General features: G+C 39.8%; 1 protein-coding gene across 5 annotated transcripts in view; it reads left to right on the top strand.

Moving 5' to 3' along the window:
* Window positions 1–12748, top strand: part of CNTN6 (contactin 6) — a 260433-nt gene that overhangs the window by 233132 nt on the left and 14553 nt on the right. For all 5 annotated transcript variants that reach the window (XM_019504720.1, XM_019504719.1, XM_019504723.1 and 2 more), the window contains 6 exons: window positions 428–586; window positions 673–822; window positions 3923–3993; window positions 7632–7866; window positions 8498–8613; window positions 10616–10802. In XM_019504720.1, the coding sequence (XP_019360265.1) occupies window positions 428–586; window positions 673–822; window positions 3923–3993; window positions 7632–7866; window positions 8498–8613; window positions 10616–10802 (918 nt within the window). The remainder of the gene's footprint in view (window positions 1–427; window positions 587–672; window positions 823–3922; window positions 3994–7631; window positions 7867–8497; window positions 8614–10615; window positions 10803–12748) is intronic.

The following is a 12748-nucleotide window of genomic DNA, read 5'->3' as shown; positions in this document are numbered from 1 at the left end:
GAAGAACTGCACATTACCTTGCATATTCACACATTCATGGGAAACTGAGACATCAGCAGAAATTTTGGACATTCAAGGAATGCAGGGTCCAACATATAGCATCACAGCAAAGCACTTTCAAGAGATTTTTCATCCTTCATGTTAACAGTGTTGAAATATATTCATAATGTCTTGTTTTAAATAACACGGGGGTGAGGGGAGAGAGTGCATGTGCATGTATGTGTGTGCACATTTGTGTATATATATATATTTGAAATAAGTAATGAAGACATGAAACCTTAACAGCTAGATTGTACAACCCTAACCCATGCTGGTGAGCGCTGCCATGAATGTCCTGTTGACTTCATTGAGTAAGGGTTGCGCAATCTAACCAACAATTAGTTACTCTCTTATGTTGCAGTTATCTTAAAAGATATATTCCTATAAGGCCCTCCAGGTCCACCAGAAGATGTTAGAGTTGAACATATTTCTAGCACTACTGCTCTGCTATGCTGGAAACCAGGAGCAGATAATAACAGTCCAATCCAGATCTACAGTATTCAGACAAGGACTCCTTTCTCGGTTGGATGGCAGGCAGTTTCAACAGGTAAGCAGTTTGAAATTTCTGCCTCATTTTCTTGTATGGTTTGCTTCAGTGGAGCATTTTCATTTATGCGTCTTGTTGGTGTGTAGTTCCCGAAGTTCTGAATGGCAGGACCTACAGAGCATCAGTGGTCGGTTTAAATCCTTGGGTTGAATATGAATTCCGTGTGGTTGCTGGCAATATTATTGGGATTGGAGAGCCCAGCAGACCATCTGAGCTATTAAGGACTAAAGCAGCAAGTAAGTGTTCCTGGTTTGTATCAGTGCTTTCAGAAACCTCTGAATCACCAATATGTTTTATTTGAAGAAATGACATTGGGCTATGGAACCATTTAAGGCTATTGATGCCGAAAAAGGTTTATCTAGTGAGCTTTGGATCAAAGCTTTGAGATTTTAGCTCTGACAAGCATTTTGTGTCAGCTCTTTTCAGAACATCATGTACTCATTCAGTCCTCATGAAACTCCTGTGGTCTCAGTTGAGGATATACCTTCTTACATCTGGGCTAAATTTGGCGCAAAAACAAGCTGTAAATTCTGGTAATGTTGACATCCAATTACAGATCCTGTTTTCTGCCTGTTGTGATGGTGAGCATACATCTTGCTCACTGGCTTGTATAGAAAGTGTTCCATCTCCATGACTAAAACCCTAACTGTAGTATACGTTTTACTGAAGGTTTTGCCAACAGCTCAACCAGTATCGGGGGTTAGCTGGAAAAATAATTTAGGTCCTCAACCAAAATCTAATAGGCTTGTTTCTATTGATTTTAGTGGCCATTGCATCAGGCCTTTAGTTATAGTCATCACATGTTTCCCTTGGGAGCCCGATTCACCCTAGGACACCACCTGCCCTTTGAATTCCTACATTTGGATGCCTGTCCAATATCATATGTTTGAATCCCTAACTCACTTTGCTTTATCCCTCTGAGTGCTCTGCTAATCTAGGTCTCTTACCTTTGAAACGTGTTCAGAAAACAGGAATGAATGTGGGAAAATTTGCCCTCTCTCTTCTGTACCAAATTCACTTGTCATGCTCTGAAGCTTGGCAGGCTGTGTTTCAAGACTGACCTTACAACAGTGGCAGTGAAATCAAAATAGACCAGCCTATAATCTGTGGAAGTGTCTCATCAGTTCCAGTGGGCTTTGGACCATGTCCTCGTGGCTTACCTTCTTCACTGCTGTCAAGCATTCCAGCTACTCTATGCATGGGCTGAGGAAACCTTCATGCTGCCAGATACAGTAGGCACAGCCTCACATTCATTCCATAACAGAATTCAAAACTATCTGTGACAATATAGCAGGACCTGCAAAAGACTAGCCATGAAAGGGTAAAATGAATTTCCCTGTTATAATAGCTATTTTGCGAGCTAAAATCCGATTGAGCATTAGTAGATGTGCGGATGCAAATGAGCCACTGCTCATTTCATTAAAATGGAGCTGAGAATTAATTGAGCCTCCGTTGGTGCACTCAACCGTAAATTTTCATCTGTTTCTCAACTATGACCCAGTTGAGGCTCTGCTGAGCAGTAGTATAAATTTTCTCTCCATGCAAGTGTAGTAAATACTGAACTCATTTAGCACATGTGCTAATTGAGCATCAACTGGTTCATGGAACAGTGGAATGTTAGTTGAGCCTGGCTGGAAAATCATTTTCTTTGTTTATCCTTTCAGTTTAATCCCCCTTTCCCCCATCTTAAACTCCTTAACTCTGATACATATAATGACACTGGATATACAAGTACCACCATTTAACCATTTGTAGTAAGTTATCTGGAAAGAAAAAAAACTGACTTGACACCATTATACATTCATGACTGTCCTTGATTTTAAAAAAAGAGAGACTGAATTCTCCAAAATTAAACAATTAAATGGTCTGGCACCATTACACTGAGAAGTTAAGTAAAAGGCAGGGGTTTTGAGGTTAAAACTGAGCTACAGAACTTACAATGGTGGGAGAGAGGGAGATTGTGTCTAATTTTTTAAACTCATTGAGAGGATAAAGCCTCAAATTGGAATTAGAATTGGACTCAAATCTCTAGCTAGCATGTGGTCTTATATTTGATTAACAATATAAACCATAACAATGTATATATATGCTTCTTGATTTAATAATACCTTCCTTGACAATTAATCCTACTGAGGCATAGAGTGTTGCATTGCATCTCACACAAAAAGTCAAATCCTATTCACCCTCAAGTGCTTAAGTGACACTTATATATGACTGCCAGAAGCAAAACTGAAGTGGAAGCCTTCTCATCTTTTTGCCTAAGAGCCTAGTGGTTAGAGTACTTATTAGGGATGTGTGAAGTGGGCAGTATTCAATTCGGATTTGGCCTGATTTGGGGGACAATGATTCGATTCATGGATTCAGATTACTGTCCCGATTCAATTCAGCTGAATCTGAAGATTCGATTCTGATTCAGAGACAGCGATTCAGCCATAGACACAGCTTTATATGTTTTTCTACATACCTCAAGGTAGCAGGTGTGGCTTGTGAATGCTGAGATGGTGGGGCATATAGAGCGTCCCACAGGAGTGTGGGGAGTCCCACAGGAGTGCGAGGAGTCCCCTGTGCACTCAGTGGTGGACCTGGAAGGGGACCAGAAGTTTTTCCAGAAGTGGGTGAAAAACAGACGCTGCCCTGGAGGGGAGGGGGCCCCAGGCTCTAGTTTGTCCCCAGTGGAGATGCAAATTCAAACCTTTTCTGAGGAAGCCTTGGAAATATCTTTGCTTGCATTTACCAGACTCAACTGAAACCAAGGACAAATCACTACCATTAAAAAAAAATTACTCCAGTTGGGCACAGTAGCAAAAAGCTAAAGTAATACAGTGATAAATGAGGCCTGTTATTAATTAGCCTCTTGTGGTCCTTTCTTCAGGGATGGGGAAAAAAATCATTTCTTTTAAGTTCTGAGCTTCCTAAGAAAAAGAAGAACATTGTTAATTAAAAAATTAATATATTGCTCCAACAACATGTTTACTGCACAAATGCATAATTAGTAAATCAGTAGTGTTGCAGCTACAGTCTGAATGGAACATCATTTTGCCAATTAGTTGATGAGGCATAATAATGTCAGATACTTGATGTTACTAGGTTCTTTAATTAATTTTTTGAACCAGGGTACTCATGTATCAAACACATCTGTGTCCTTAGCCTCAAAACCTTGGGAAAGTGTAAATATAATTTCAGTTCATTTGAAGTATTCTATTGTAGCCTTGCATTAGCTTTTGAAAGGCAGACGAGCTATATACAAAGAGCAGGTGTATTATGACACAGCAATTGACAATGTACTTGGTAATAGATTTTGTTAACTACAATCCACAAATATCCTTTGTTTGTTAGTTCCTGTAGTGGCACCAACAAATGTGAGTGGAGGTGGAGGGAGTCGTTCTGAGCTTGTCATCACATGGGAGGTAATTTTTTTTATTAAAGTCTATTAATCGAAATGGTTTGTTGGAGGTAGAAAGGAGAAAGGTGAAAAAAAAGGTTGGCGATGGTTGGGGAGGTCGGGGAGGTGAAATCTCGGCCCTATTGAAATCAATTGGGTTTTGTCGTTGACTGTAGCTGAGTCAGCATTGCATCTCAGGTCTAGCAGAGAAATGTTAAGAAAGATACGGAACAAGTTTTCTTTGTTGCTGTTAACTTATGAAAATAAACAGTGTAAGAGGCACATTATAAAAATGTTTAGAAGACTATATAACTCTCTTATCTCCATTATACAGAAGGCATCATAACACACAAATCCGCTAGGCTATTTTCTGCATTAAACATTTTTCACACTTCTGTTTACATGCTTGTCTTTCAAGAAATATTATGCTGACAAGACATACCCTATAATGTGTTAAAGGAGATGAGGACTTTAATTCTACAACACTCAAATAGGAGTAGACATAATACAATACTAAAAACTGCATTGTGTGAATGCAAGTCATTTCAATGTGCAGAAATTAAGCTTAATATAACCTACTCCAAGCCCTTCCCATACCACTCTGTAGACAAGCTGCTACCATATGCCCAGAAGACAGATATCAAGAGGAAATTGCTTGGCTGGGAGACCCGGGCAATTAGGCTCAGTCTGAGTTAGAGCTCTGTAACTTCTTGTGGAATCACTGCTAAACATTTAAATATTATCCCCTTTCCTTTTGGGACTTTCATTATGAGAATACAAAAAAGTGGTTGAGACTATAAAAAACGTCACATCACAATTAACTGGAGTTACCTACCTAAATATGTTAGTTGTCTTTGAAAATGTCAACCTAAATCTAAATTTTTGAAAAAGAGGCTACCTATCGTAAGTACCCAGACTGTAGGGCAATGGCCATGCACGTACTCCACACTGGGCGCATCTACACATGCTATTAATACTATAAAGGCTTAATGCACAGTAAAAATACTGCCTAGTAAGCCTTATGAAAACAAACAGTGTAAGAGGCACATTTTTACGGCACAGTAAAAATACTGCCTAGTAAGCCTTACCTGGGAGCACATCTACAGGTGCTCTCTCTTGGAAGCAAATCTGCTCCCAACAGGAGCTGCCTAGTACAGAACTGCTCCTACTCTGCTCTGGCCCCCTGTAGCAGCCAGAGGGAGCTCCAGGCAGCCCCACAGTGGTAGCCTGGGGGCTGGTCTTTATGCACATGGGACGAGGAGAGCTCTGCTAGCTGCAGCAGGAGGGATCCAGGGCCGGGAGACAGCTGCTGCAGGGCTCTTTTAGCCCTGTGCACATGGGGAGAAGCCCCATGCCCAGCTGAGGACTACATAGAGAAGCAAGGAGCTCCACATCCCAGCGCGGCTAGGCTACCCTGTCCTGGCACTGCTTGGCTCCCAGCTCCTGGGGGGGAGCCAGGAGCTGAGCAGCACTGGGACCAGGGGAGTTCCACATCTCCTGTGGCCTCCTGGTATCAGGGCTGACAGGAAACAAGTTTGCTCCTGGTCAGCATCTACTCACGTGCTACTGTGCAGTATCTACTACACAGTTAGTTTACTACCTGTATTTACAGGTAGTAGCTGACTGAACAGTAGACTAATTAACTGCACAGCAAATGGTTCGCGTGTATAAACGGTGACATTTTACTGTGCAGTAGATTAGTCTCCTGCACAGTAAAGTGTCTCATGTAGACACACCCACAGTGTAGGACAACATGACAGAGTATGAGTCTGTCTTAAATGCTACAAGATGAAGCATGTTTCATTCTCTTTTAGGAGCAAAACAGCTGCTGAAGTCAATGGAATTTGAGAGGCTCTTGAACCCACAATCCTCCCTGTCTAACTGCACGCAAAATTGGTTTCCTCTCCTCATGCATTCGACTTTGAAAATATCAAAACTGTCACAGTACAATTAACTGGAGTTACCTCCCTAAATATGTTTTCTGGTAAAGAGTAGGAAACTCTGAGACCATAAGTAGACTGCAATTAGGGAGCAAAGGAAGACCAATTAAAAGGGGCAATTTCCATAACTGATGACCAAAACAAAGATGGTTTTATCCACAGTTGACCTTATGTTACCAAATCATGACATATCAAAGTGATATGAATAATAATTTTCTCATTTTTCCCCCCCAAATACAACTTTCAATGTTTGTGCTTTCCCTTCCTCTGGCTATTTGCTATAGGAGAGGGGGAAGAGGGGAGAACTTCTACACATGCCCACATCAAATTATCCTTATTTTAAACCTAACATGTTGAATTCTATAATCTGTCCTGAGGAACAGCCATAGGAAACGCTCATTATAGCAGGCTAACAACACTGAACACAAGTCTTCTTTCTGTGAGGAACTGACTAACCAACCTGATTAAATCTAAGGTCAAAGAAGCCTCAAAAACAAATTAAATGTACTAAGAAAAGTGGCTTAAACTCTGGTAACCCCCTCAGACATTATCCTTCACAGCAAACTCTGTCAATCCCAAGGAAGAAGTAGAGAAGGAAAATGTATTTCAGTGAATTTTGAGGATTAATATACTTTTAAAGGATTTCAAGGGTAACAAGTGTTTTTATATGTGCTACCACTACTATTGTTTGATGAATTGCTTATTATATGCTTAGAGTCAATTAACGAGAACAGAGTAAAAATGGTCCTCAAGAAACACTTCTATCCTCTTGTATTTTTTCTTCATTTTTTTACAATATTGCTCATCGCAGTGGTTTTTGCACAGTGTAAAGCTTTGGAGCGACAAGTCAGGACTCATTGAAGGTGTTGCCATTCCCCATAGCCCTGACTCTACCTCCTGTTTTTCTAGAACTTTGCATGGCTGCTTTTCAGAGCGTGTTTGATGTGAACATTTGCAATACATGATATATAGCTAAGGAACACATCCTGCATAATGTCCATCATGTAGCACTGATCCCTTCACTTTCATGTTAAAAATATTACACAAATGTTCTCTTGCATTGAGAAGCCAGCATGGAAGTATTTTTATCTCAGGAAAAGAGTGCACAGTGGATTCAGTGCCAATGGAAGTGCCTGCTCAGTGAGAGTCATTAATACGCATCTTGACAGGACATTTTATTAAAAAAAGCATTAATTTTGCCATGTAGACTTGCAATAACATGCCTATGCCAAACAAAGTTAAAGAAGGGCATTTTTGTGCTCCTGAGATTTGTGCTTATGCTAAAAAATTAAAATAAAGTGGTGTGCTTGTAAGTGTGCAATTATGCAATTGACATCTACTTATGTATATACATTTGCTCATTTCTGGATTCTTTTCTCTTTATAAATCTTCTAAAATTAGCAGTTCACTCCCTCTGGGAGAGAAAAATCCAAATACAATCTGAGCAGAGTGAAATGCTTTTAATTTTAAAAACTTCATACTTGAAAGAGCATGCTCTTAATGGGTCTGATCCACTCTTTGTTTCTAAATTGATTGCCTCAATAGATTTATTATTTTGATTTTTATTTCAATATTACATTGACAGATGGAGCAAACATTATTATCTTCTCTAAGGCACAGTCCAGCAAATCAATACAACTAAAATATACTGATAGAATGAAGATTCAATTAAAACAGTGTATACTTGCAAATGCTTATTGATTGATTTCCCCTATCATTGTAGTCAGTTCCTGAAGAACTACAAAATGGAGAAGGTTTTGGTTACATCATTATGTTTCGGCCACTTGGTTCAACCAGCTGGACAAAGGCAGTAGTGGCTTCAGTAGAAGCATGCAAGTACGTCTACAGAAATGAAAGCGTTATTCCTCTCTCCCCTTTTGAAGTGAAAGTGGGTGTCTACAACAACGAAGGAGAAGGGACCCTGAGTTCCATATCCATCATCTACTCAGGGGAAGATGGTAAAAGCTTTTTCTGAAATTACTGTTATGATTAAAGTGTTTAAAGTAGCATTGGTAGGCTCCACCCATGATCAGAACACAGTTGTGATAAGCACTATACACGTAGAGTGAGAAACATCAATTTCTTTTGAGGCAGGGGCTGAGACAGCACCCCCATTTTTCAGATGGAGACTTGAGATGAAAGACCGGATTTCCAGATTTACTCAGGTCTCATTTAGGTATCTGAATTACAGCCATATATGCAAAAAAGTGCTCAGCATCTAGCAGCTTCCACTGGGTCGATTCAGCATAGGACAAAGAGGCAACAGATGACATACTGTTCAAAAACACTGAAATACCAAATGTTTGTAAATCTGGCCACACATTCTGGTGATTTGGTGGAAGTTGAGCTTTTCTGAAAATCTGGCTCAAGTTGTGGATGGCAAGCCCGTTTGAAAATCATGTTGGGCCAAAGTCATATATCATGTGTATGGCAGAGCCAGAAATTCAAATCAGAATCCCTAAGCCACAGGTCATACAACTTGACTTCCCTGTTTCATATTTCTTTCACTTTTAATATATTTACTTTCTGATCAAATGCTATATCCTGTCCATGTATTATAAATGTGACTTTTCTTTCTTCTGATCCCAGAGCCGCAAATAGCACCAGCAGGAGCTTCTGCACAAAGCATTTCGGCTTCTGAAATAGAAGTCTCATGGAATTCCATTGCTTGGAACAGACATACAGGAAGAGTGCTTGGCTATGAGGTGATGCACACAAAAATCAGTCTTAGATGTATATATTTATTTGGCGAGATAGTTATCTCAGACTGCACTTGCAGTATCATTTTCCAGAGCATGCACATTCTAGTTTGTCTTCCATTTCAGTGCATTAACAGGTGGTGATCTTCCATTGATTCTCATTAGCAAGTTTATGAAATCCCAACTCTTTACAGTCCACTACTGCAGTTCTGCATAAGCCTTTTCATAAGGTAAATTCAAGCCTTGTGAACAGAAGTCAGGCATACTCATTTGTGATGACTACTACAAGAGAACTAGTATTTAACTCTAAAAAACACAACTAATCTAGCCACCCAGTCCTATACAATAAACACTGCTACAGTAACTACAGCATTGTTCTGGGAAATGTGGATGGGCCAAAGCACACAGTTTGATATTAGGTAGGGGTGTACGAAACGGGCCGTATTCGATTCAGAGTCAGCCCAAATTGGGGACAATGTTTCAATTTGTTGATTTGGATCACTGTCCCCAATTCAATTCATCCAAATCCAAATCTGAGGATTCAATAGTGATTCAGAGAATCAGTGATTTTGCCATAGACACAGCTTTAAATGTTTTTCCTACATAGCTCGAGGTACCAGGTGCAGCTCATGATCACTGTGACTGGGGCAAGTGGAGCATCCCACAGGAATGTGCCCCCCCACCATCTGCTCAGTGGTGAACCAGAAAGTGGACCAGAAGTACAACCGCTCAGTGATCAGTCACAGGGGGACCCTGGGTGCCCCTGCAGACCCAAGAATCACCAGTCACTGAGTCGGGGAGGTGTGGGGGGGGGGGCCCTTGCACACTCCCCGGGGGGACCGGAAGTGCTTCTGGTCCACTTCCGGGTCTGCTGCTGAGTGCGCTGGGGAGCCCCCTGCACTCCTGTGGGATGCTCCATATGCCCCACCATTGCAGTGTTGATGAGCCACCTGGTACCTTGAGGTATGTAGAAAAAACATTTAAAGCTGGGTCTATGTCCGAATCGCCGAATCTTTCCAAATCTATTCGGAGGGTTCCAATTTCAATTCTTGATTCAATTTGAATTCAGAGATTTGGCCACCGAATCAGACCAAATCTCCGCCGCATTGAATTGGGGACTGAAGCTTCTCCCAGCCCTAATATTAGACCACCAATAAAAAAAAAAAAATGTTTGAAATTGTAACAGTGTCCATTTATCCCCTGACAGTTCTGTAGGTTATCTGAAATACACCAGGGTTTTGATTCCAGGTCCTATTGAACTGCCGTCCCCATAATGAAAAAATCCAGCACATTTCTCTCTAGTTTGAATCTCAGTTGGCTTCTTCTCATATTTAGTGGGCTACCTACAACTAATACCCCAGTGCTACACTATTGATATCAATAGACTTGCATGGGACATAAAGGAGGGAGGAATTGATCCCATGAACTGACATTTTCAAGATTGAATTAGGGAATGTTTCCAGATGAGAGGAAGGAGGCTGAGTTTTTATTATTTGTGCTGTCCCTGCTCTGAGTAAACTGAAAGATGACTGTGCGTATGCATATAAAAGGAAGCAGTAGGCATGTACAATATATAAATCTTACTAAAACAAACAGCCGTCAGAGGAGACCAAGGAGGTAAATAGTTGCTATTGACTACATTTAAGAAACATAATAATTAAAATCTTCCTTGATTATTGATATAAATGTCTCATTGCATCTTTCTTTTCTTCAAACACACTCAACTTGTAAAACTAGAAAAGCTTTTAAAATTTCTTATCTTATCAAAGTTTTTCTTTTGGACAACTTAAAAGATTAGGATTTCTCATTTGCTTTCCTAAGTTGTATTCAGGCTCTGAAATTTTATTTCTTCACTATAAATATTCATGCTTAATTTTATTTCCTGACAGTTTCAATTACAAAATGTGCTGTCTTCCTTGAAACATTAGTTGTTGGCTTGTCTCCTTTCCAATCAAGTCCGTAATTGGTGGAAAACAATGAACTGCTTGTTCTTTGCTCTAATATTTAGGTTTTATACTGGACAGATGATTCCAAGGAAACCACAGCTGGCAAAGTCAGAGTCAGTGGGAATGTAACTGCAAAAAACATCACCGGACTAAAGGCCAATACAGTATATTTTGCAACCATAAGGGCTTACAACACTGCTGGGACAGGGCCATCCAGCACCCCAGTTAATATTACTACCAAGAAATCACGTAAGTAATTTCATACACACGAACTATAGAAAGATCACCAAAATGCTGTAGTCTAATATTAAACTCACTACAGTGCATCACTGGTGAATTTGCGAAAGTCGATCAGTATGGGGTACCAGTTAGTTTCACAGAATTAAACAATGGATTTAGGAATAAAATAATAAACTAGGGATTTTCTTTCCTGCTACATTATAAGTTCAGGTTTGTTTGTTTTTCTTTATGAATTCAGGTTGCCCTCATTAAAAAGTCAGCATTTACCAACTGTTTTCTACATTGTGGTATCTGAGATGGCAATGCCAATTCAACATATATAACTCCTGGCAAGTCCTCCAGTGACATCCTGGCCCTATTGCATTCTATGGCAAAACTCTTATCCACTTCAGGGGTAACTTCTGAAGATTATTTTATCTATTCTATTCTGTCTGCATCCCCAAGTTAAGAATAGACTATAGCGCCGGCATTTCAGTTCCTTCCAACTATTGATAAACATTTACTTTTGAACAGCAATTATGTGCTGTGTCACTACATATTTTCATATGAGATTTCAAGAGATGGAGAGTCAATAAAGAAAAAAAAAAAAGGTACTTCCACATGGCAAGCAACCATATTGGGAATCAGGAACATGTGCTTTGTGAATATAGTTGCTAAATATTACTAGTTAGATGGCAGAGGAGGGCAGGGGAATTCTTTGATATATCTTATGACTGAAGATAAATATATTTAATAGATTCATGTGTGTAGGTAGAGTACTCATCCGTCCTTTACATTTTCCATAGTAACAGAATAATTACAAATCATTCCACTACTTTTCTGAGAACACTATCCCAAGGGGCCAAAACTGATAATGTCTTAGGAGCCCATCCTCCGAGATACTTAGGAACTCTATAGGCATCAGACACTAAATGGCTCTGTGGAAAAGATCTGTATCAAAGATATTCAGTAAAATTTCTGATTTATTCTTGATAAGTCATTTCCAAAATTGAAAAGAAAAACCCCACACATGTAATGGGTCCGCACAGCCAAATACTGCAATAGTGTTTAGTAGCAGTTCTATACAGTTTTGAACGGATTTTCTTAAGGAATACGTCATTTCAGTGGTTCTGACTTGCAAGGGAAAAAAATAACTCCAGGCATAAACCTGGCAGAGAATCTGGAAGGTTGGAATAGCCTTGAAGCGAAACATATTGGCAACTAAGCACCACCAAACGATTATTTAATATGCAGTCCTCTGATCTATTCTGACTGCTCACAACTGCTGCGCTACACACTTCTCATCAAGACAAAATTATAGAGATTTCTCTCTCTTTTTCTCCAAGAAATCTTAGAAAAAATAGAACTGAAGTGGAGTCCTTACCCTATTGTTATAGCTCCTATGAAAAGCTCTTGATATTCTCAAGCCTTTACTCCATTGCCTGAGAAAGTCAGGTGTCTGAACAATCTTGAAATGCTATGGGAGCTGGCCATTTCATTACACCAAATGAAAGTCTCATCGTTAGGATATAGGAGAAGACCAAACAGACCCACTCATCCATTCTCAGATTACAGTTAACATCATTCATCCTCAATGAAGCCTGTTGTCAAAGCCCCTATTTCTTTATTCCTCCCTCAAATTTTTACTTCATTGATCTACACCCTTTAATATTAAGAAATGGAATGAGAGCATTTCACTGGTTTTGTGGGAGAGCAAAAATTCGTATCCTAACCCCACTGTTTTTTGTTGCTTTCGGTCGCCCAAACAGTTTGTCCTCCTTCTCAAACAATTCACCAGAAGTAGGTCTAAAAACAATTTGTACCCACTTATGCTGTAAATTGAATATTTTTTTCCTGCTGCAAATTATCTGTGAAGAGATTGTGCCATAAGCAAATATATGCACAATTCAAAACGATTATTTTTTGTGGGCAAGTGTTCAGCCTGTGGTTTGCTTGTGAACTGCGTGCTGCCTGTG

Source organism: Gavialis gangeticus, unplaced genomic scaffold, assembly GCF_001723915.1.
Source record: "Gavialis gangeticus isolate Ggan-Ray unplaced genomic scaffold, GavGan_comp1, whole genome shotgun sequence".
Classification (NCBI taxonomy): Eukaryota; Metazoa; Chordata; order Crocodylia; family Gavialidae; genus Gavialis; species Gavialis gangeticus.
The sequence above is the reverse complement of the archived record's forward strand: the minus strand, read 5'-3'. Positions and strand labels throughout refer to the sequence as shown.